The sequence below is a fragment of the Oryza glaberrima genome, chromosome 4, assembly GCF_000147395.1.
Source record: "Oryza glaberrima chromosome 4, OglaRS2, whole genome shotgun sequence".
NCBI classification, from domain to species: Eukaryota; Viridiplantae; Streptophyta; class Magnoliopsida; order Poales; family Poaceae; genus Oryza; species Oryza glaberrima.
Genome location: NC_068329.1, coordinates 27,771,970 through 27,796,396, shown reverse-complemented (window position 1 = coordinate 27,796,396; position 24,427 = coordinate 27,771,970). Strand labels below are relative to the sequence as shown.

Here is a 24,427-nt window from a genome sequence, read left to right as displayed (position 1 = left end):
TAAATGATACTCGTATAGTTTTTTAAGAAGACAAACAGTTGGTTTTATAGGTTTAAAAATATATTTTGTGAGCAAGTAATAAAGGTCAAATTTTGATAATAATGTTCTTTCCATTCTTGACATTTAAATGAATAAAGAATACACCTAGCGTCCCGGGTTTACGTAGGGATTCAATCGTAGAAACAACTTTATGTATTTCCAAAGGATCTACAGTTTGCTTGCGAGCAATATCTACGCAAGAATATATTTTTAGCTTGCCATGGCAACGATAAATAAACTGATAAAGCCATCAGATTTGTGCAAGTCAAAGCTCCACAATTCTGCCACGCTGCTCCTGCGATTGCAAGGCGCCTTCCTCACTTGTTTTACCTTGCCGACCGATTCGTCAGTGCAATTATGTGTGGTGCTGCCTCCAATAAACACAGGTCTCTCTGAATTAAAAATACAGTAATAATAATCTACCAGTAAGTACTTCATCAGTAAAAATACTAAACAACACCAGGAATACGATTCGAATCAGTTCCTAAATACGATAGTATAATGATTCAAACCAATTACGAATCAAATCTGGATACATCGGTGGATCAAGTGTCAGTATTTTGTCGGTGAAAACCAACAATAAATAAACACGAAGAAAAAAAAAAGGATGATGATGATAGAAGCCTACAAGTATAAACGAGCACTGCTGGGTCGGTTGATTGATTGTTTCAGGTTGGCGCGTGCGCAGAGAGAGAGATGGTCAACACTTTCATGCCAAGAGATTTTGAGATTGTGCCTAACAATTCCTACTTAAACGTCAGCACTTGAATTTCTTTTCCATCCATTACGTCTGTTTCCTCCTCTTTTTTTCTTCTCTATTTATTTATTTCTGGGAATCTTCTGTTCTTGCTCTCTGATTGGGCTTCAGCTATGCATGCACTTGCAAGAGTATAGATCGCATCCTGCCTAACTTGCTGCAAATCACTCGTTTTTCATTTAGTTTTTGATGGATCTTTGTGCGTTTGGAGGAACTGCAATCAAGGAGAAAATTTGGTCAGGCTCAACAGTTTCAGTACTCCAGTAGTGGTACTAATGGTCATGGGGCAGAATGGCAGATGGCCCACCTCAGAAACAGTACACGTCTTATGATGGGCTCATTGAAATGATGAAATGTTCAATGTTCAGATCAAGAAAATGATTGATGCATTTGATACCGAAGTTAGGTAGGAGGAAACCCAGCCAAGCCGATGATAGACACGTTTTCAGTAGCGACCAGGCTGAAATGAGATGGGTTAAAATGAAGGCGAAAGCAGCCAAAACCTGAACTTTCCAGCACCAGAGCACCGTTCAGTCACCTGTCTGATTCCTGCAGCATGTGCTGGTCTAGATTGATGCACATTGTGATGACCCTGTTGTCATGTGCAGTGGCTAACCGGCTGTTCTTGTTGGCATTTGCAAACTGAGCACCAGTTCATCAGCATGGACACATGTCCCAGCTTCTCTGCAGTCTGCATAAGCCCAGGGATCTGTGGAGTCTGGACATCTGTCAAGGTAAATCTCAGCTTAGATAGAACAATTAGATGTAAATAAGCTTCTTTTCCATGGAGGCTCCATCATCTCCAGCTTCGTTCATGGCGATGGCGACGATGGGTTCGCCCATGACACGTCGTTCTCAGATCCCCTGTTGCTGCCTGCACTTTTGTCAACCCATTAGTATGACATTGCAACTACTAGCTCTAAAACACTGGAGGCATAAACAGAAATCGCCTTACCAAAGGATTTATTTTTCAGTTTATGTTTCACCAGATCAAAAGTTAATGAGACAGGAGAAATTGTAAGACTAAAGTTAGCTGTAATAGGCAATAGTTCTGTACTTCTGTACCAGCACTGTACTGCAAGATATGCAATTTTTATTCAAGATTTCTGGTGCGGATAGTTGACTAATCATAGTTTACAATGTCAAAGTGTCCAACACAAACTCATGATTATTTTTAGTACGCCGTACATATTAGTCGCTTTTACTTGGTGCAATCAACTGACCAAGTCATCTCAGACTAGTTCCTGATCAACCAATAGACAACTGTTGGTTTGTTGGGCAATCCAGAGATGCGAATTGAACATATAGATATGCATGCCATGCCCGATAAGTTGCTTCGTGCAAAAAACAGAAGACAGGCAATTTCTTGCTCATGCAACCACTATTATCCTTTAATCCTGACTCCTGAACTTCACTTCTTCATGAAGTTACCTCTTTACCGCACCAGATTCTTTTCCTTATAGTACACCCTCTGAAAACTGTAACAAAAAAAAAAAAACTGGGTCCATCATTGTGATTGAAAAATTTTCACCACTTACAGTTCAACAAGACTGTGAGGGTCTCACAGATGTCAGTGAAACCCAGGAAGGCAGGAAGATAGGTGTACTGGCATGATGGATGGTTCAACAATCACATAGTAAAGGAAGGAGGCGAAAAACTATTTTGTAAACACTGTTCCCAGAAAGAAACGGTATGGACGTGAAAAAAAAAAGCAATATCATAAGATGTAAAAGACAACAAAATACCTCATCATGTGCATCTTTCAGGTTGCATGCATGAAATTTAATGGCAAGAAGGTCCAGATTCAGAAGAAAATGATGGGAAGGCCAGAAGGCAAGACTATAAGAGTGAAGATCAGCTGCAATTATATACATTCTCTTCAGATATTTCACATTTTCAATCTCATGGTGGACAAAAGATAGTTACTTTTTGTAAATAATTATCTAATCTCACAAACTTACCAAAACGAACAATACCTTTCCCAGCTTCACACAATCCCGATCTATATTAGATCCTGATCACATACAGCCCTAGTGAAAAGGTCTTGGCCATTATAAGACCCCAATAGTACCAAGCTACCATATCAGAAATATTACTATTTGAATATTTGAGTTGTTCCATAAATCACTGGCATGAGACCACAATCTAGCACATTGATGTAACAAGTTTTGTCCAAGTACCCACCCGAGGAACGAAACCTTGCTCCACCATTTGCTTCAAGACAAGATGCGCGTCGTCTAAACAGTTTACGCTACAGAGTCCATCTATCAGTAACTTGAACGATGAGAAACTGGGCCTCATACGTTCTGCCCTCATCATGCTAACAAGGCCCTTTGCCTCTACAAACTTTCCTGAGCTCAAAAGACCATCAAGAAGTACCTGATATGTCCCTGAATTGGGATAGCATCCCTTAGGAACCATTGACTTAAACAAATTGAATGCCTCTGTTACCCTTTGTTCTCTGCAAAGACCAGCGATCAAAATATTGTAGACAACTGCATCTGCAACAATATCCTCCTTCTGCATTCTCTCACAAAGCTCGAATGCTTTGTCCACCTGACCATGTTGACAGAGGAAATTCATCAATGTAGAGTAGGTCGTCACATTAGGCACGCAACCTTGCTTCGGCATCTCATACAACAGCGAAATCGCATCGCCAAATTTGCTGAACTGACACAAGCCCTTGACAAGAATATTGAAGCAGCAGGTGTCCAATGTCACTCCCAACCTTGACGCGCTCAAGTAGACCTCATGGACAACTTCGTACTGCCTCTTACACACAAGCATGTGAAGAACATAGTTAAAAGTCTTGGTCGACGGCCAACAGTTATACCCGGGCATCGCAAAGAGAGTCTCGATTGCTTTCTCGGGATGGTTCGCCACATTGCCGTACATCTTGATCAGCCTGTAGAAGAACTCATCAGAAAACCTGAACCTCTCAGCTCTTGCCCTGGCCAGCAACTCCTCCACATCACTGAACCTCCTGCAGGATGCTAGCCTGTCGATCATCATGCTATAGAGTGCCTCATTGGGCTTGTAATCCCTTCTATCACAAGCTCTCTTGAAGGAACTGGTAATAAGGCTAGGATCCCTGATGTTCGCGAAGATCTTGAGCAATTCGTTGGGGGAAAGCCAATCCTTGTGGTCCAACCTACCGATCCAGTATCCGTCGTCGCACACCGCGGAGCGCAGCCTCAAGAACGGCGGCAACGATCGGCGCGCCACGGCTCTCGACATGCTGTTGGCTGTGGCAAGAACAAGAAGAAGACATGAACAGTGTGTGTTTGAAAGGCGGGCGCAAGATAAGCGAGGGAGGAGAGGTTGGGGGGGGGGGGGGGGGAGTGAAGGAGTAGTACCTTGGCTGGCGGGAGGTGAACGGTGAACCGGAGTTGGGGTTTGAGGATTCGGGCGGCGGGCGGCCGGCGGCCGGCGGCGGGGGAGGAAGAAGAGAAGGAGGCGGTGGTTGCCACCGCGGGCGACAGCGGCGATGTGGTGCGCGGACTGGACCAGGATGGTGGGCCTTGGGCTCTTTCTTACCAAAAAGCCCAAGTACGATAGTTTTTCTATTTTATAAAGTTTTGTGCTGGGCGATCATACGAAGTGACCGCGTGGCCTAATGGATAAGGCGCTCGCCTCCGGAGCGGGAGATTGTGGGTTCGAGTCCCATCGTGGTCGTTTTTTTCTCTTACAATGTTTTTGAACGTTGAATTCCCAACAGGAAAGGATTCGCATGGTGGTAATTACGATGTAGTACTACATTCAGCAATGTCTACTAGGAATATGCATGCAAATATCTTGATAGTTTTTGCAAAGTAAAGATATAAGGGGTTGTTCAAATTTATGTCAATTTAAATCTTATTATTTTTTTAAGTTATCAAAGATGTACATATATTTAGTCCTTGCACTGTGTTCTTAAAATCAACTACTAATTACATTTCAAAATGGATGACACCATTAATTTTTTCTCGTAATGTTTGATCACTCGTCTTATTCAAAACTTTAATATAAACATGTAAAAATATAAGTTACTATTATATTTTTTATTTGATGATAAAACAAGTTAAAGAATAGATAATATTTATAGTTTTAATAAAACAAAAGATCAAGTTATATGAAAAGTCAACGGTATCATACTTTTGAAATAAAGAAAGTATAACATCCATACTACTATAAAAGACAATAGTGATGGTGGTGGCTTTATCACCAGCCCAGCACCACTACTTTTGCACATTATGTAATAGTTTAATATTTGGTTGAATCAAATGAACATCATATATATTTTAATAAGTATGGACATTTTACCCATAGCAAAGCATGGGTATTTTGCTATTAAAGTTATAATATATGCTCACCTAAGAAGCATGAAAATGAGTGTTTGTGACGAACCGCATCCTACAGTGTCGAGATTATTATCATAGTGAGGCTAGCTCTGTAATAGATGGTTGAATGAACTTGGCCAAACTTCTCTTCTTTTTTATAAAATGCCAAGTCCCACCTCCCATGGTCGATACGTGTCCTAGTGTGTTAGCATTGGATAAAGAAAGTATCTTCATAAATAACTCAAACCTCTACTGCATAAACACACACAAAGCTGGGGTTTAGGTGCTATGCATATCGCTCTTCCTTTCCAAGATATCTGTGAGAATGTGACCCCTTCTCACTGCACAGCCGCCACACCCATCAATCTTGGGCAATTAAAAGTCAAAAATTTATGCATATCCAGGATAAGCACTAGAAAATGGGACATGACCTAATAGCATTATGTTGCGATCGCAGGCGTCACCCGATGAGAAACTGATGATCGACCACTATTAGACATCGGGTTATCAGAGGCGATCCAAAAACCCCCACTAGAGATGGTTTTGTGATTTGTCTATGCACGTGCGTCATTGCAATCTGCCTTAGACATATTTCAACAAACAAGTCAGAAAAACCTACCCACATAATCTACTTATCAGAGATAGTAAAAAAACCGCCTTAGACATATGTCTTGTCAATACAATTATGAACGAGGTACCATATTATATTATATATATTTATAGACAATTCTGTCCTATGAGGATTTCTTATTTAATATTTATGGTTTTATGGATCTATCTTATGACTATATCTCTAGAATTAATTAGTACTCCACCTCAAACATCATGTCCTAGTTAGGCCCGTTCGGTTTATATTATTGAGTGGATAAAATTGACATATATTATTTACTTAATTTTAGAGATAGAATAAATATTTTAAAATATAAACTTAAAAAATATCATCCTAAGATATAAGCATTAGTGGCTATGATTTTAGACTACATTTATCCAGATTGATAGCTAAAAATAGTTATATTTTGGGATAAAGGTAGTACCTTAAAACAAGTGGTCTAAACAATCCAATACAAGGATGCATTTTTGAAGCGTTGAGCGAATAATCCATTTGCATAATCCAGCGAATATGTTGTTGTATGTATCGGACATTGACAATATTATCTGTAGAATATAGCTTTAATCTCCAATTTTTATTTAAAAAATATGTTATATTTGAAAAGATAATGAAATTTGTGATCGTGTTTGGATTCAACCCGAGTTCAAATCCTGGTTAAAAATAGAAACATTTACGCTTAGAATCGACCTATAGAGACAGGGTCCTCGTGTATTAGACACGGGTTGCTTGTTTGGTAGAGCTCCAACTCCTAAATTTAGCTCCAGGAGTTGGGTCTAGAGTGGAGTTGTGGAGCTGCCTAAACCCAACTCCACCTCTCTAGTTCATTCTGTGAGAGAGCTCCACCTAACTCTGCTTCTATTTTAGGTGGAGCTGGAGTTGAAGCTATGCCAAATAGGCCCTTAATTAAGGCACGATTCATAGGGGATAGCTCCTGTCATCCTGTGCAGGGACCTGCTTCTATGGCCTTTCTTGAATCCAAATTTAGGTATTTCTTATTTGAAATACCTTGGGTAGGTATTTAATTTCCCTTAAAGCCGAGGGTTTCTTTAAAAAAAGAAATGAAATTTCGATATTTTGATAGTATTGTTTTTCAATAGAATTTTTTTTCATGTTTTCAATCTACTCATTCCTATTCAGAGAAGTACTGACAGCAATGTTTAACCCCACCTAACCCAAAATCACTAATTTTTTGTACTCAATGGAGTATCTTGCTAGATTTTCCAATTAAGCACATAATCGTACATGCATGCATGTACATTCCACAAAGGATGTATACCTGCATACTCCAGGAGTATTAGTGATGTCATCCGCAAGGATATGGAACTGTCACTTCTTCAGAGACTTCAGTGAAAAGTAACACTTGTTTTAAGAACAGAGATATCCTATATCCAACGTCGCCGCAGGTAGTGGAGTTTACAGAAATCTTTTAACTTGCTAGTGGACGCACGACGCATGTTGGGGCGAAACTGCGTATGAAAATTTTCGTTATCTTCCCCAAATTTTCCACCCATATCGTGCAGGTATTCCACAGACCAAGGATACATATATTATGCATATTTATGCACGTGATTACACTGCATAAACAAACAGTTAGTGGGACTGTAACAAGACAATCAAGCAAAAATAGGTTGTGTCTTACGTAAGAGTAATAATTAAGACAGACACAGCTAGCTCGTATTGTGGTTTAATTGTGGATTCCTACTCAAACTACACACAATGAACAGATTAATTTGGAGTAGTAGTGGAATGCAGTGAATATAATCATGTACTGTATACAGCAGTATATTATGCAAGTAGTCCACTTCTTCAGGGTTCAGGGGTTGCCTTTTACGCCTGTATAAATTGGTACTCTTGCGTAGTTTACAAGCAGCTCAAAACACTTAGCTAGCTAGCTCACAAAAGCATGAGAGTTAACGTACACTCATCTAGCTAGGGAAGAAGAAGCTAACTAAGCCATGGCTTCTCGTGCATTTGCTGCAGTGTTTGCAGCAGTAGCACTTGTAGTGTGTTCTTCAGTCTTGCCTCGTGCTCTGGCCTCTGACCCGAGCCAGCTCCAAGATTTCTGCGTTGCTGACAAACTCAGTGCTGGTATATATATACAAACTCATTTCATCAATATATATGTTGCTACGTGTAAATTACAGGGATATGTCAGGTGCTAATTAAGTCACGGTATTGATAACAAACTTGTTATTCGCCGTTTAATTTAAACGGCTTACTGCATATTCTTTTCAGCATCATGCAGTTGGGTACGTTTTATTATAACAACATAACTTGCAGCAACCCAACTAGCCAGCCCGTGGGGCCATATATATATTTGTCAAAAATACAGTAATGAAATGAGAACAAAAATACACCATCAAATTTGTGATGAGAACATTTTTGAGACTGTATACATTTACTGCACCACATTTTTCATCAGAAAACACTTAAATTTTCCAAGGCATGGTATTTTACCAGCATATTGAATCATATAAGGAACTTCACGTATATATCATCTCGGTCTTTAATTTGCAAAATTGTAATGCAGTGTTTGTGAATGGTTATGAAACTTTGACTACAAAATCCAATAAATTTATAGTATTATGATATTACTTTTCAAAGAAAATCTACGTATACCATTCCTTATGTTTTTAAAACAATCATTTAAAAAAGATATTTTTTATAGTTTTTGAGATGGTACTAAAAATTTAGAACTGTAAAATTTCTCTTTGAAAAAATATTAATGATCAAAGTTTTAAATGTTTGACTAAATCTTATCATAAATGTCAAATAGGTTTGATCAAAGTATTAATCTATGAACAATAAATTGCAAATGCAGTGTTCGTGAATGGTTTCGTGTGCAAGAACCCGAAGCAGGTGACGGCGAACGACTTCTTCCTCCCTAAAGTCCTGGGCGTTCCAGGCAACACCGTGAACGCACAGGGCTCCGCGGTAACCCCTGTGACGGTGAACGAGCTGCCGGGCCTCAACACGCTCGGCATCTCGTTCGCCCGCATCGACTTTGCCCCCAACGGGCAAAACCCACCGCACACCCACCCTCGTGCCACCGAGATCCTCACCGTCCTCCAGGGCACCCTCCTCGTCGGCTTCGTCACATCCAACCAGCCGGGCGGTGGCAACTTGCAGTTCACCAAGCTGCTCGGCCCCGGAGATGTCTTCGTCTTCCCGCAGGGTCTCATCCACTTCCAGCTCAATAATGGCGCCGTCCCGGCCGTCGCCATCGCCGCGCTCAGCAGCCAGAACCCTGGGGTGATCACCATCGCTAATGCCGTGTTTGGATCCACCCCGCCCATCCTCGACGACGTCCTCGCCAAGGCGTTCATGATTGATAAGGATCAGGTCGACTGGATCCAGGCCAAGTTCGCCGCGCCACCGGCTGCCTCTGGTGGTGGCGGTGGCTTCATTGGCGGCGGCGGTGGTGGCGGCTTCCCCGGCGGCGGCGCGCCATAGACGGCCTCATTCTCGACGCGCTTAGCAATGCATGCAAAGGCGTCGTCGTCGTCATGCATAATGCATGTTACTATCTTATAAAACCTTTATTACACATGTAAGCTGCGTGTCTACGTAGCTTGACACGTAGGATACATCTCGATCGTGTCCAATAATCTGGTGAAATCGCATCAGTGTATTATGCTAAAAATGTTACACCTCTTTATGAAATAATAACAAAGTTGGATATTTATGTGCTGCCTATGCACAGGAAGAGCAAATATGATTGGAGTCTGGCAGAAACGTAGGTGCAAAACTTATTTATTCCCTTGAAAATACAGAGGTTCAGCAACATGACCAACTCTGAACTCATACAGATTGAAACTGAGCTGCTAGACACGCCGTTTGATGGACAACACAGATGACAACTCAAGACATCTAGCATCCAAAATTGCAATAACGGCCGGACATGTTTATTTCGAATGCTAAATGTTACAGAAGAATAGATCATGAGAACAGTGCTAAATTTGTTCCTCTTTTGGTGATCTCATTAGCAATGGCTTCATGTTCTGTTATCGCAACCAACGGAGATTCCCAGGGTAAGTAGGAACCGAGGAGCTGTAGAGGCCATTCCATTTGTTTCCTTTGAATATTGCAATCTACAAGGAACAGTAGCATGCACCCCTTGTTTTCCAAACCTGCAACACTATGACCTTGACAACACACCTTTTGAGCTGCGATCAAGTCAAGAAAGATACGTTAATGTTTCAATATCAGCACAGGTCAGAGATAAACCATATGCTTAGCAGGTGTGAAGTTTTTGAATCAGGCATCAACAGTGTAGTTGGGCACAACATAGAATTTCCTAAACGCTATTTGCAATAAGCTAAAACGAACCTGGGGACAGTGCCGCGTCGGCGCAAGTCATATTCTGTTGCTTGTCGAAGGGCTCTAGCAAATGCTTTGAAAGTTGCCTCAATAATATGGTGTGAGTTTTTTCCAGCAAGCTTCATAAGAGCAAAGAAAAGGCAGGCTCAGGTATGATATACGTACTTCTTAGCTCGCTTAACTGGAGGAAAAGCAAAGCTTGACTCTTATGTTCAACTAGGGATGCAATTTATTCAGTGCCAAACAGCACTCTTGTAATAATGATCCAACACTGGATGGAAATTTGATCTGGACCAAAGCAATATGTACCTGACGGATGTGAAGTGTCATCCCAGATGTATTCACAAGAGATTGGAAAAAGTGCTCAACTAGCTGGTCATCAAAGTGAATAAATCAATAGCTGTCTAAGATGATAGCAGGAGTATACATGACTGAAAAGATAGCATGGCATCAATGATAAAAAAAAAGAAGTATTATTTAAATATTTCATCAAAAAGAATTGTCCAATGATAGGAAGAACGTCAGAGGATGAATACGAATGATGCAAGACAACCCAATAGCCATGTCACATTAGACGATTAAGGATAAGCTATATTGGATCTGGCATGACGAAAAGAAACCATCACAAGTTTTTCCCAAAAAAAAAAGGATAATAGCTACATAATTTCAGGAATTACCTGAGTATCGTATGTGCCAACTCTCTCAGTCGGAATACTTAAGCCACAACTCAAATGAGGACGACCAGATAGATCCTAGATATGGGGGAATAGTACATAATAGAGTAAGTCACATTATCAATTAGCCTGACTGATGAAGTGGTAGACATGGATATCCGCACTAACAAAAAAAATTAAGCTAAGATGAACCCAAAATGGCAAATAATTGGTGTATATATGACAAAGGCCAGATGACTGCAGTCATCTTCTTGCTAATGACGTTATAGTGTGATAGATGGGTCTGTGCTACAAAAACATTACTATTCAGTGCAAGTGTTCAAATGCCATTAGTGCAGATGGGCCAGTAAACCAGAACGATAGATACTCATGACAATTATAATATCATTAAAAACTTCATGACTAATTGCAGGACTCTAACTCAATTATGTGCTTGCATGGCATAAGAGAATTATGGCCACATGAATACAAACGTAGAAATGCAGGGAAGTATATACATTTGCAGTATGTAAACGCAATGGCAGGATGATAGCATGTACCAGTATAACCTCAACCGCTGCCTCATCAAGTGGTGCTGTAAAATGCCCAAACCGATTAATTCCTTTTCGATCTCCAAGTGCTTCAAGTAGTGCCTACAAGTGCCAAAAATAAAAAAGCAATCATACTAGACGTTTTGCTTACCTACACAGCTTGCAGACATTTACAGTACTGATGATTCAGCATGCAATCAACAATGTAAATAGTGTGTTGATAACGCGTTCAATTTTGCACAAATGAAGGGGGAAAAGAAGTATGAAATTATGGATACCCTAACCTTCAATTCATAATGATCCTACAAGTATTTCTAGAAGCAGAAATGATAAGGTGAAAGCAACAATTACCGTTCCAATTGCCAAAGCGATGTCTTCGTTTGAGTGATGGTCATCGATGTGAGTGTCACCTTTTGCCTTAACACATACGTCAAAGAGCCCATGAGATGCCAGTTGCTGTAAGTTATAGACACAGAATTAATGGCCAGATTTGACTAAAAGAGCATATTTATGCAGCATGTGTAAAGACTGGTACCTACAAGAGAAACATATACAATAGTAGAACCATTCAAAATGCAGCAAACTAGACAAAAACACTTCTTTCGAATGAAGCGCTGGCAATTTGCTACACGCAACTGATGTTGATAATTTTGCGTGATTTCTCTTGAAATATTGATTCGAGGTTAAAGGACTTGGTCACATGAAGTGGTCATTTATCATGCTCGTGGAATAACCAAAGCCATACATGAGTTAATAGGTGGAAGTTACATGTATCACATCATACCAGGAAAACAAAACTAAATAGCATTTCCCAAATAGTGAACTAATTGCTTGATAGAACAGTTCTTAGCGAACGGCAGCTAAAACACGTGGAACTTGAAAAGCGGCAGATTTTTTCCAAGTAGGACCTATTCAGGCTTTAATGGCCCCAACACATCACTTTCTCCCAACAATAATAAGATTGCACCAGTGGCACTCAAAAACGTCTGAAGTGAATGCAACTTAAGAGCGTCTATTCAACCATTTAGTGGATTTGACCTAAGATGTTTTCGTTAGTTTAATAGGTATTGTTTCCCCTTCCGCACTAAGCGATTGCTTTTCCTCTTCGAATGGTTCAACTGATATTCTTGCTTTAGACAAGCCCCTAAGTCAAAAACCAAACATTTCTACACACAACAGTATACAAGCACATTCTATCTATATAGGAGAAATCCTCATTCACAATCGCTGCCACAGGAAAACCATACTTACATCGAGCATGTGATCCAAGAACGGTATCCCTGTGCTGCAATCGGCAACACCAGTGCCATCCAGGTTGATCTTCACATGCACATTCGTCTCCTTGGTCACCCTCTTGACTTCTCCTATCCTGGACAACGCTGAGAATTCCGAACACAAACCAGAGTTTAAAAAATCAAATTAAATAGGATTAGCTGTCACAAAAGAGAGTAAGAACTCTTGGAATAGCTACTGCTACTGCCTACTGCTAGTGGAGATGTCAAGCATAGCATGGTAGCAAATCACATGAAGCGCAACAGAACAAAAGCCTAATCGACGACGCAGAATCCACCTGTGGAGTCCTCCGGCGCGGAAGGAGAGCCGTTCCCGGCGGCGGCGGCGGAGGCCATAGCAGGCGGCCTCAGGTGGAGCGAGAGACCGTGCGGCCGAGCGGGGAGGGCGACCCCAGCCCTGGACAACCACGACGACCCGGAGACTCGGCCGGCCGGCGAGGGGGACACGCGCGAGAGGGAGGGGGAGACGAACCGCGCGGTGGTCATCGGCGTCGGCGAGAGCTCGCCGCCGGCGCCGCCGGTGACCGCGGGGGAGTGGAGGGGATTCGGGTGGTGTGGACTGCCTTGCGTTTGTTGGGCCTCCGCCCGCCCTCGTAGTCATTGGCTCATCCCTTAGTTGGGCCGGGCTTACATTTTAGGCCCATCTAGTGATGGGCCATAAGCCCAGGAGAGACACCAGGAGTGTTTGAGGAGGATTAGAGAAGATAGGTAAAACGAGTTAGAATCATTAGCAGTTTTTGATACTTAAAAAATAAATTGATATGATTTTTAAAGCAGTTTTTGTAAAGAATTTTTTTAAATAAATATTATTTAGCAGTTGTGGAAACGTGCAGGTGAACAATGCGCTTAAAAGAATCTTATAAACTTTTAACACTGATGTGACAAAATGTGATTATATATTGATTAACTGTAAGTACCAACTGATTAAATCGAACGACGGTTGAGATTTTTGTTTTTAAGAATTTAATAAGTATGTATATCTCTCTTTAAATTGAGTAAATCCTTGCTAATGTAAAGTAGAGGATTGCTAAAAAAAAAATTCTGAGCGTTAAATTTCTTGCAAATTTTGAACTTGTTTAGGCCCATCCGTACTACATGACTTTAATTAACTGGAAACACCTAATCCACATTCCAAACAGGGTCTACTATTAGAAGCATGTATTTAAAACGAAATAAATACAGGTTAATGTCATCCTGCTGGTAGTTGCATGTATACTACTACTCGATAATACCACAATCCTATACCGGCACGTACCAGGCGAGTATAATTGTCCAGAACTATATATAGCTACATCTAACCATATTTAGGAGTGATGATTACATATGCAGCAAATTAATTAACACCAATAGTTAATCACCATTCTTAGCATGCCAAATACCCGGCCCCTTCATAGCAATGAAATGATGAACAGTCCATTATCTCCTCCTATTAGTATCTTTCACTATCACAATGAACAGTGCTAGCTTCTCCTTCCATCTCATTTTTCTTTTTAGGGTGGAGGAGATAGAGAGAGCCATTCAAGGTGCATTAATTGCAACAGTTGGAGCAAATTGACATGCACTGTATACACAAGCCTGCTCTTTCTGTCTTAAAGTAAATTAATTTCTCAAACCCAAATTTGGACTTTAAATATCAAGAATCAAGAAGTTGTATTCTTAAGTATCTTCATCTATCCAGCGGTCAATATTATTTTTATTTTTCTATGTTAATGAAGGATGTTATAGTTTTTTATTAAAATTTATATCTAGATACGAGAGTTTGATTTATTTTATGACGGAGAAGAAAGAGGGAGTACTCCATCCTCCAACTCCAACTGCAGCCAAATGGATTTGGTGGAAGCTTAGATCACCAAGGGTTGATAAATGTGCATGTGTTTTGTTCCTTTGCAAGCATGGGGGGTGCATTAAATCCATAAAAACGACCTCACCCCACCTCTCCCTTCCTCCTGTGTGTGCATAAATTTTCAACTAGGAACCACTCTGCATTCATGGAACCATTAATTGTGCAGGCTTATTATTGAAGACTTGTACTTTTCCTACCTGCTGCTTGCTGCTTTTGTAGGGAGTAATGAACTTGTCTTCTGACTCCTCTCTCTCTTCTTTCTGCTAATCCTGAATATCTCCTCACATTATCCATGCAAATTAAACACAAATTATACAATTATGGAGATGTTTTTGCCATCAGCATGATGACAGTCATCAACTAGCACAGGTGCTGTGCATGCATGCATCTAGTCAATCTTTCTCCAAGCTTATAAGTCACAAGCTTAGAGCAAGTATAATAGTAGATTATAAGCCGACTAAATGTTGAGGTGGAGGAGAAAAGAGAAGAGAAGCGGTCTGTAAATTTACAGTCGGCTTAGACACAAGAATCAAAAAACTCTGTGTGAGAGACAAGTGTGTCCTATATTAATCGTAAAGAGCTAAATATTATATGAATAGACTGAGAGAAGTCTAAAACAAATCTTATAGCCAACAAGTCAGCTATATTATTAGCCTCGCTCTTAATGGAGTTTGTAGAGAACTTGCAATAGCATATTTTAGAGCAACTTTTCAACCTTGTAATAGTAGTTAATTTATTTAATTCGGACGAAAAGACCTACTAGGCATGATCAGTCAAAGGTTCTCCAAACCTACAAGTCACAAGGTTGAAATAGTTTTTCAGAGAATTTGCAACCCATGGAATATAAATTCTAAAACCTTATTAGTACACTGCAGAACGACAGTGCTGCTCATGACTCTGTATTACCAGGCTGACGTGGATCCATCATCGGATAATTAAGGAGTTCGATTGTAGCATCAGGTACAGAGATAACTAACGCCTAAGCAAATGGGACTGGTTCTGGTTCAGTATCACAGTTTTTTCAGACGAAAATTATGGGTGTCACACAAGTACAGAATTGACATTCTGAACATGATGCTGCAGTGTTTTAATTGGGCTCTGCAATTAACTGCAAAATTTTGGTACTACAATGACTGAAGAATACTGCTCCACTACAAGCCAACTACTGCTTGCCAATGCATTTTTCTGTTAATTAACAGAAGCAAGCTACACTGCTCTGGAGTACGTACTTGTTGCAACAGTAGTAATTAATTCCTCGTTTTAATTAGCAGCGTAGCGAGAGTACGTTCGTCCTGCAGACTGCATATACGACTACTGGCAATGGCAATAATCAATGTTGGGTTTTCAGCATTTGGACGAAAAGCATACGTACGCCAATTAAGCTACAATTGTTCTTTTCGTTCATTTATTAATATTACTTTTTTGCTTCTGGTCTCGATCGATCAATCGATGTATATCAATTGGAAGAACGGCGTTGCAAATGCTGCTGCAGTTAATTGAATCTGTACCACTTGGTTCGGTATAGAGACAGTACTGTCCATCCAGTTGTTGATCAACTTGACCTCTGAACAAATCAGCAAATTTGTTTGGTTTAATTGTAAGCAGATAGAAGTCTATGTTTTGTACTGCGCATTGATCGCTTAGCTACACCTAGAAAAATATATACAGGTGGCATCATTATTTAATTGTTATTATTAATTGTCCATGCAAGTTGAGAAATGGGAAACCATATTCAACCTCATATTTTTTTTCTTTCTAAAATAATGAGAAGCCAAGCATTCAACTTGTGAATTTCTTATCCATTTCAGTGGGTGAGAGTCAGCCTTCAGCATGTCATGATCTCTTTTTTTTTTCCTTTTTGACACATTGACTACTACAATTATATGAAGTTTAGTTTTTCAGAGCCGCATAAGAGGACGAGTTTTTTGTTCTCTAGTCAGTTTGATAATGAATTAAACCGGGATTAATTAATAATATGAACACCAATTCAGTACTCTCGATACAGCTGGGCCGTGCATGCATCATATTGCATCACTGTGCTCGATTTGCAAGCTGTGCTTATTGACGGTCAAATTGAGCCGACACGCACCGGCAAATGAAAGATATCTCTGATAATCTCGCTTAATTTCACGAAAGTGAGAGATGGACATTAATTGTAACTACCACTAAATCTGAATAGATCCATTTTTCCACCGTCTCAAATCTGAATGTCAATATCTTGTCGAGTGACCTACGGACACGCGTAAATTTTATACTATCATTCTGGAAGAAATTTTTGTTGAAACATCAGCGTTACTCCAAATAGAATTCTTCCCATGATCACTCCCTCCCTTCCTCTTAAACCGACTCCTAAATATTTTTTAGACAATAAAATGGAAATAGTTTAGGGTGTGTTTCGTTGGATGGATGAAGCTAGATAGGAGATAGCCGTAGGGGTATAAATGGGTCGCCGCGAACCCACTTATAGGTCAAAATAATCAGGTTCGCGGCTTATTTTAGCTTATAAGTGGGTTTCGCTGGTTAGCCACTTACACCCCTAGATAGCCGGCCGATTTTTTTTAGAGGCCAAGATGGATGTGGTCCACAAAAGATAATATTTTCTCAATATACTGGATAAGTAGAATCCGGCATATTTAGCCGGAGGAATCCATCCATGTTTTGGTATTTGGGTGATGTGGCATATTCCGATTTGGCTATGGTTGATTTAATTTTATGTTAGCAAATTCCAAATGATTGTTTTTCTCCTAAACCGTTTGTCTAATTTGTGATCTGATTATACCTTTATATTTACTACAATTAATTTTTTAAAATAATATATCGGATGAAAAGTGTACATGCATTTCCCCCTCACGGTGCGCACGAACATGAGAGAGTAGAACGGTATTGATTCTACAGTGGTGGAGTCGTGTACGTATGATCCTGTTCACCGTAATTTAAATCTTGAGTAAATTACATCCACGGTACAACAACTTGGCAGGTGGGTATGATATAATGCAAGAACTTGAGAATTGAACGTCCGAGTATAACAACTTAACAAGTGGGTGCGTTCTAGTACAAGAACTTGACAATTTAGGATTTTGGTGAATCAATTTGGCTAAGCATATGCTAGGTGAGGTTTTTCACGATGTCAATATGCCAATAAACAGTAATCCTATGGATATTACCTTATAATATTGAATTTAATCTTTAAGAATTATATTGCACATACAATTTACATTCAGTTACCTTTAAGAAGTTTTTGTTTTCTTCATCTTCTCAAATATCAACCGAAATATAATAATTTCTACATCCAGTTTAATTGACTTTCAGTTATTAGTTATTAGAGTTATTAGTTATTAGGATAAAAATATAAATATGTTTACAAATCCACGCTAGTATATTGTCAAGTACTTAAAATTATGAATTTATATAAAAAATGCTCTAAATAATTAAGTTGTCACAACTTCTTAATTTATTGTATCAAAATCGTACCTACCTTGCAAGTTGTTGCATTTATACGATCACATATAAAGTTATTATACTAAATTGCACCTTCTTACCAAGTTGTTGCATTAGAACGCTCATTTTTCAAGTTATTACACCAAATTGCACCCACCTGCCAAGTCGTTGCACCGTGGGTGCAATTTACTCTTAAATCTTAATGCTTATATATATAGATTTGTCTTACAAAAGTACTATAATGAAACTAAACATGCATTTAGTTATCGCATATATCATAATAAAAATACATAACTAACGATATATTTCGGAGCCCGTATCATTGTCTAAAAGACAAGACAAGAATTATGAAACTGAAGGGAATTGACGTATATTAGTGTGTGAGTGTGGGTCTTCCCGTGAAAAAAACAGTAAATATTAGAGAATTACCTAATATCAAATACAAGCGGGCTAACTCACCACCTTGTGAAGCTATCCGGAATACCCTATGTATTTCTAGGTGGGTCTTCCCAGTAAAACAAAACACGTTGAGAGCACACATGTCAACTCGGTGCATCCCCCACAGAGAATCCTGCATTAGCATTGCCTCGCATTAAATGCGAGGATAACCAAAGGCCCAAACAATCCGTTCATTAATAAGTGCAGTCCAAGTATCAAGAAGTTGATCGCATTTAATGGCTGTTTAACTCGTGAGTGTGAAGATTTAGGAAGCTACTTTTCCCATGAGCATTCAGTCGTTGGTGGTTAATTAATTTGGTTTGTTGGAGGTCGTTTTACCTGGCCCTACATCGAACCAATATTGTTTTTAAATTAATTATTAATGCACCTTAACATACTGTTCCAGAAGATAATTCGTCCAACGTAGCAGAAAATAAAATCAGAGTACGTACTGTACGCAGAAAAGGGAAATGGAGAAGATGATTATTGTAACCCTGTTCAAAGCTTTTTTTCTAAAAGAAAAACGAAAACATGTTTCTGAATTAACCGAAAATAATTTTAGCATAATAATTATATTCTTCTATCCTAGCAATCTATAACCCAGCTGAGTTACGAAAGCAGTTGAAAACCTTCTATGTTAATTCTAAAAATTATTTCCTCTGTTCGAAAGTATAGCTAACTTAGTTAATACTCCAACTGTTAGGAGTATATTTTGGGATTAAAGGAGTAGTTCCTAAAAATACAGGTCAAAACACATGTGGAAATATTTTCTGCTTTTCAATCAAACGTTAGATACATGCCATGTATTTATGGTCAAGCTAATGTTAGGAGAGATTAATGGGAGGAAAAGAATTCTTCATCTGTAAACTCAAGTACAGCTAACTACTCCCTCCCAGCTACTCTGGTACTCCTACTTAATTAAGACGTTGATCTGATTCGAAATATCAAAAGTTGCAAACGGGTTTAAAGAGAGACAAATCCAGCGTACTGAATACTACTGAATAGTGTCTTGCAAATTGCAATGCTTGTCGATTCAAATTCAATGTGATCAAGCGAGAGGTTGATCCAGCTTGCGTGCAAATAAAGATCGTCTTCTTCACAGGTTGGTTGCCCATTAAAACCTTTCTATTTTCCTGTACTAGTTATGGAAAACAATCTTCGCTTATTTAATTCGTGATTAGACCCGTTGTGATTACAATATTTGTACAGCTTTTATAACAAAAGATACGTGCACGATCCCTTTTTTTTTCTCCATCTTAATAATGTCGACCTGCTGCAATTGAAATATTGAATCGTTTAGCAATCTGAAAATTGATAGCAATGCTTACCTGTTCTTACTTGCGAGTTGTCTGAATTGTGAACTTCATCAAAGACATATTGTTTTAATTTTTAGAGTGAATTGATGACACCCTATTTGGCCACTAAAATTTTACTGTCATATGCCTGAACTATTTTTTCTTCAATATTCGGATCATATCATTATTAGTAAGATTATACTTCCTTAATATTGGTGTGGGTTGCCACAGATTTACGGAATTGGATCACGAATACATGCCATTTGGCATATCAGCACCATCTTTATAATATTACCACCATTTTAAAATATAGATATTTTTACATGTTTTTAAAAATATATACGGACATCCCTCCATTTTCTAATTTGGAACAAAGAGTAATTAAAAAAATCCTAAAATTGCAATATTATGAAAACAAATTTTTATCTATCTATCTATCTATCTATCGCTTGGCAATGTATTCTATGCACGCACCAGCCCTCATGCACTAATGCAATCAACCCTTTGATTTTAATCCAAAGGATATAATTCAGCCAGAGCGTTTGTATAGAAAGCCATCACACATCTCCTGTTACAAGTTCGCATATAACCGCTCGTTGTATTTCCTCTTCTCTGTCCAACTCCCTTGGATAGTTGGATCTATCCCCAAATCCCTCTCCGTGCGGCAGGGTTAGAGGGTGACGACGGTGGCATCTTGAATCCCTATGTCGACGAACACGCCATCTATCTATTTATCTATCTATCTACCTATCTATCATCTTGTCTATAAAAGAGTGTAGAAAGTAGATATATTAGACTGTTTAAAAGAATATATATCTAGTGTGAGAGAGCCCTTTACGTTAACAAAAAGATATGGTACTAACCGTTGATTAAGTTGATTGTATTATCACGGCTATATATCATATTGAGATTTAGTGTGATATAAAACATGCCAATATACATGGAGTCTTGAGTTTAAGTTTTTTCCAAAGTTCAATAATTTGTAACTAATAAATATGAAGTTGTACCACTTAGAATTATGCTATCAATTTATTATGAAATTAAAATTAATAATTATCATATTATAAATGACATGGATTCCCTTTTAAATCTAAGCAATACTATCACCGTCCCATAATAATTGTATCTGTACGTTTTAAATTTGTGCCAAAATAGTTGTTATAATAGAGTACTAATTTTCCCTTTAATCACTTCTGATTTAAAATTTTCCCTATTCTACCCCCAACCACCACCCCACTCTTACCTATACTCCATTTAATGAGGGACACCTTAGTCTTTCTTCTCAAATCTTAATATATGCTAAATAATACGAAAATAGGACAAAGGTAGTAGTAGTAATTTGGAGAAAAAGTAATCTATGTATTGAACATATGATTCGAATTCTAAGATTTACCTTATGAATAATTGTAGCCATGCATCGCACGAGTTGACGACTATTATTTACAAAATTCGTTGAGATCATATTGAGAGCTAATTTTTAAGATAATTATGAATATATGAGTTTTATACAATCAATCTAAAAAGTTGTTGCCATTCAAAGAATTAAAGGTTTGTTTGGGACGTTTTAATGTTTTTACGACTGCTGGAGTATCCATACCGTGCATGTACTCCAGTATATGACTTTTGACAAAGAGATTAATATTATTCAGCTCCAAGAAATATACGATAACACGTTTTAGCTACGTTCGTTGACAAATCATTGTGATTTATTTTTAATAAGATTATATATCTAAAAACAGATGACGCGCCATGCATATAAATTAATATAGCATGTTCTTTCATGGTAGATGGAACTAATAATGAATATCATAATGGACATCTGTTTCTAGATGAACTAATAACTACACATAAGGAACTGAATAATGCAAATAAATTGAGGATCATTTCTCATTAAAGACATGACACTAAATGAATATATTTGCATCACTGCATAAAAATAGCCCTCTCTAAATGAACCATTACTACAATTTACAGGTGGGCAGATCAGGTTTTCTTCATCTTTTTCTGAATGCCAAATGTGGCACCACACCACAGGTATATGGAATGCAGAATAAATGCAAACTTTAAACCAAAACAAATCCAAAAAATCAAAATGCATTTAAAACTCGACTAGATCAAACCACAGAGAGAGGCCTTCTTTCTTTCTCCTCCTCCTCCTTCCCCCTAGAAATCGGAATTAATTGGCATTAAATAATTCCCCCAACCATTTCCCAACAACACCAATAAATTAGTGGCCGCCCATTCCTTCACTTATATTCATTGACCCCCCCTACCCCCACTGACGCGTGGGTCCCACCTGTCGGCCACGGCGGCGCGCGCCCTCTATATATATAGGCGAGCCGCGCCCACCTCCACCAGCGCCACCGCTTCTTCTTCTTTCGATTCTTCTTCTTCTTGCGGCGACGCGGAGAAGCAGAGGAAAGCCGCCACGGGGGAGAGGGGAATGGCGGCGGACGTGAGCTCTGTGGCGAGGCTGCTGCGAGGGGAGGCCGGGAGGAGGGGCGGGGCGGCGGGGGAGGTCGTGACGATGGATCTGCTCGGCGGGTGCGGCGGCGACAGCCGCGGCGGCGTCGTCGGCGGCGGCGGAGGGGAGGACGAGGTGGTCGACCTCGAGGTGAAGGTTCCCGCCGGGTGGGAGAGGCGGCTTGATCTCATGGTGAGTCCTCGCTCTCTCTGATCTCGTGAGCGCTGGTGATTTCTGAGTTTCGGTTTATGTTTCTTCCTCTGACGAAATTTGAGACGAACTGTTCCATTCGTTCAGTTATTGTTTTTTTTTCTTTGATCGGAGACAAATTCTGCAATGTTTGCAACGATTAGAGATCGGTTCATGTGTTGCATGCTGTATTTCTTCCGAATATTAGGAGATTAAGCACTCTGTTCTTAATATGAAGAACATAAAAAAAACTTGTTCCATCTGAATTTAGTTTCATGAGGCTCTGATCTTGCCATGTTCTTGGTTTGATCTTGAAGAAATGGAGTTTACTGATTTTTTTTTTGTTCTTCTTCTTGCAGTCAGGGAAGACGTTCTTGACTCCTCGGCTCCAGGGCGTCCATGTCGGCCACCAAGACCTCAACCTGCCTCCGCCGCCGTCCTCCGCCGCCGCGGCCGCGTCGACGTCGGCCGCGGTCTGCACGCTCGACATGGTCCGCTCCGCGCTCGAGCGCGCCACGGCCGGGAGGTCGGCCGCGGCCGCCGCCGCCGCCGCGCGTGGCTCCCCGGCCACGTCGTCGTCGTCGTCGGCGTCCACCTCCTCGTCCTCCTCCTCCATCGGCAAGCGCCACCGCTCGCCGCCCTCAGGCGGCGCCGCCGCGACGCCCGCGAGCCCGTCCATGCGTGCGGCCGCCTGCCCGTCCTGCCTCACCTACGTGCTCATCGCCGAGGCGGACCCCCGGTGCCCGCGTTGCGCCGGCAACGTCCCGCCGCTCGCCGGAAAGCCCCGGGAAGCCTCCGCCGGCGCCGGCGACGGCAGCGGGAAGAAGCCCAAGATTGACCTGAATGCGGCGGCCGACGACACCGAGTGATCAGAGAAAAATATTTGGAAAAGAAAAAAAAAAATTGGAAACGAATTTTTTTTTCAGTTAATTTCTTTTCTTTTTTTAGTGATACAGAAACATTCTGATAAGTTTTACTTATTGAGATGGATCAGTCGTGTAGGTCTATATATATACCTCCTGAAAAAAAATTAAATAGATATTATGATCGTAGGATCGGATCAAACCTGCAGCTGGGCAAATATATAGAAGCCCAACCTTTGTTAATCTCTTTGTTCCTTATTTGTTGGTTTTTCTTCAATTTGTAGCTGTACAAACTAATTAGTTGAAACATGTCTTTTGTCAATTTTATTGCTTGTTTATTTGTTTCTTTTGACGTACAAATCAAATCTGATATTACTAAGAGAAAAGGCTAAAAATAGGGCTTCCATCTTCTTTTTTTCACCTATCAATATTGTGGACATCAATAATTAACTTCATACTATACCTTCATAGTTTAGAGCAGATAAATTTATTATCATTTATTTTTAACAAACTGTGGAGAATTCACTTATATACGCCTCCTAAAACCTGAAGTGTGAAACGGTAATAGGTTTTATGTTTTTATCTAATTGCATCGCAGCTAAGGACTTAGCTGGATTCGAATTCGAGGTCTTTTGTGCTGATACCATATTGAATTACATTAATTAATGCACCAAACATATTTGAATTTGAGATCTCAAACTGTGACACTATATTGAATCTTATGCACTAAATAGTTTAACCCAAAAGTTTATGCTAATGAGAAAAATGTATAAATTCACTATACACCAACATCTATAATGCACATGTTTAATCATATTGTTTTTTTTCTAATTATACATCGATAAAAATAGTCAATGGTATAAGTGCAAAAGTATTTCCGTGATAAGCTTAGAAACATCATTTCCACATATTAAATCTTAACTTGTGTGTACATAAGTGACGTAAGATTCTAATTAAGGTTTGATTGTCATCATTAATTGTAAAATGACATCTCTAGTTTATAGAAAAAAAGAAGGTAAGACTAAGCTGAGTGGAAGAAAAAGAGAGACAAAGACTTATATATGCTGAGTAATTTATAGAACAGTGTAGTGTGCATAATACAATACAAGTATTTATAGAAATAAACTTTAATCTTGCTTCAAGTAATTTTACACATGGAGTTCATCTCTAGTTACTGCCTATATGAACAATGTTAGGACATTTATACTACATGGCAGGACCTGTCTTTGCATGGAAAAAACTGTTGTCATACTTGCTAAGTTGCTAACATGGAGTATATATCTCTATGAGCACCATTTATACGTATACCAGAAATAATAATAACATAGATAGTTTACTTAAGTTAATCATGTATTT

General features: G+C 39.5%; 4 protein-coding genes and 1 non-coding gene across 7 annotated transcripts; 3 read left to right on the top strand and 2 right to left on the bottom strand.

Annotated features, from left to right (window-relative positions):
- Nucleotides 1-517: 517 nt before the first annotated feature.
- Nucleotides 518-4,284, bottom strand: LOC127769358 (pentatricopeptide repeat-containing protein At3g14580, mitochondrial-like). Of its 3 annotated transcripts, XR_008016779.1 has the most exons (7): nucleotides 4,153-4,284; nucleotides 2,758-4,041; nucleotides 2,542-2,654; nucleotides 1,752-2,274; nucleotides 1,335-1,670; nucleotides 1,104-1,256; nucleotides 518-1,010 (listed from the first exon to the last, which is right to left on the bottom strand). XR_008016779.1 is itself a non-coding variant. In XM_052294907.1 (2 exons), exon 2 carries the CDS (start codon nucleotides 4,031-4,033, stop codon nucleotides 2,942-2,944), a length of 1,092 nt encoding a protein of 363 aa, XP_052150867.1. In that variant the 5' UTR covers nucleotides 4,034-4,041; nucleotides 4,153-4,284; the 3' UTR covers nucleotides 2,281-2,941. The 3 variants fall into 3 exon arrangements, 1 of the variants encoding a protein (XP_052150867.1); XR_008016778.1 differs by having other exon boundaries at nucleotides 1,335-2,274; XM_052294907.1 differs by lacking the exons at nucleotides 518-1,010; nucleotides 1,104-1,256; nucleotides 1,335-1,670; nucleotides 1,752-2,274 and having other exon boundaries at nucleotides 2,281-4,041.
- Nucleotides 4,285-4,398: 114 nt separating this feature from the next.
- On the top strand, nucleotides 4,399-4,471 carry TRNAR-CCG (transfer RNA arginine (anticodon CCG)). Its single transcript has one exon. It is a non-coding gene; the product is annotated as a tRNA-Arg (tRNA).
- A 3,134-nt stretch (nucleotides 4,472-7,605) lies between these two features.
- LOC127772026 (germin-like protein 4-1) lies at nucleotides 7,606-9,438 on the top strand. Its single transcript, XM_052297995.1, has 2 exons — nucleotides 7,606-7,813; nucleotides 8,547-9,438. The coding sequence occupies exons 1-2, from the start codon at nucleotides 7,681-7,683 to the stop codon at nucleotides 9,176-9,178; spliced, it is 765 nt and encodes a 254-aa protein (XP_052153955.1). The 5' UTR covers nucleotides 7,606-7,680; the 3' UTR covers nucleotides 9,179-9,438.
- Nucleotides 9,439-9,462: 24 nt separating this feature from the next.
- Nucleotides 9,463-13,104, bottom strand: LOC127772025 (imidazoleglycerol-phosphate dehydratase 3, chloroplastic-like). The gene is made up of 8 exons (XM_052297994.1): nucleotides 12,820-13,104; nucleotides 12,501-12,628; nucleotides 11,601-11,705; nucleotides 11,259-11,351; nucleotides 10,723-10,797; nucleotides 10,355-10,417; nucleotides 10,055-10,164; nucleotides 9,463-9,891 (listed from the first exon to the last, which is right to left on the bottom strand). The coding sequence occupies exons 1-8, from the start codon at nucleotides 13,025-13,027 to the stop codon at nucleotides 9,864-9,866; spliced, it is 810 nt and encodes a 269-aa protein (XP_052153954.1). The 5' UTR covers nucleotides 13,028-13,104; the 3' UTR covers nucleotides 9,463-9,863.
- An 8,821-nt stretch (nucleotides 13,105-21,925) lies between these two features.
- On the top strand, nucleotides 21,926-23,396 carry LOC127771462 (uncharacterized). Its single transcript, XM_052297378.1, has 2 exons — nucleotides 21,926-22,211; nucleotides 22,568-23,396. Exons 1-2 carry the CDS (start codon nucleotides 21,999-22,001, stop codon nucleotides 23,075-23,077), a joined length of 723 nt encoding a protein of 240 aa, XP_052153338.1. The 5' UTR covers nucleotides 21,926-21,998; the 3' UTR covers nucleotides 23,078-23,396.
- Nucleotides 23,397-24,427: the final 1,031 nt, after the last annotated feature.

Excerpts from the sequence above, each read along its gene's own strand:
- LOC127769358 (XM_052294907.1), bottom strand. The coding sequence starts at position 4,033 with ATGTCGAGAGCCGTGGCGCGCCGATCGTTGCCGCCGTTCTTGAGGCTG.
- LOC127772026 (XM_052297995.1), top strand. The coding sequence starts at position 7,681 with ATGGCTTCTCGTGCATTTGCTGCAGTGTTTGCAGCAGTAGCACTTGTA. Across the intron at positions 7,814-8,546 it reads TGCTGACAAACTCAGTGCTG|TGTTCGTGAATGGTTTCGTG; the intron begins GTATATATATAC and ends TTGCAAATGCAG.
- LOC127772025 (XM_052297994.1), bottom strand. The coding sequence starts at position 13,027 with ATGACCACCGCGCGGTTCGTCTCCCCCTCCCTCTCGCGCGTGTCCCCC. Across the intron at positions 11,706-12,500 it reads TCTTGGATCACATGCTCGAT|CAACTGGCATCTCATGGGCT; the intron begins GTAAGTATGGTT and ends TATAACTTACAG. Across the intron at positions 11,352-11,600 it reads TCGCTTTGGCAATTGGAACG|GCACTACTTGAAGCACTTGG; the intron begins GTAATTGTTGCT and ends TGGCACTTGTAG.
- LOC127771462 (XM_052297378.1), top strand. The coding sequence starts at position 21,999 with ATGGCGGCGGACGTGAGCTCTGTGGCGAGGCTGCTGCGAGGGGAGGCC. Across the intron at positions 22,212-22,567 it reads AGAGGCGGCTTGATCTCATG|TCAGGGAAGACGTTCTTGAC; the intron begins GTGAGTCCTCGC and ends TTCTTCTTGCAG.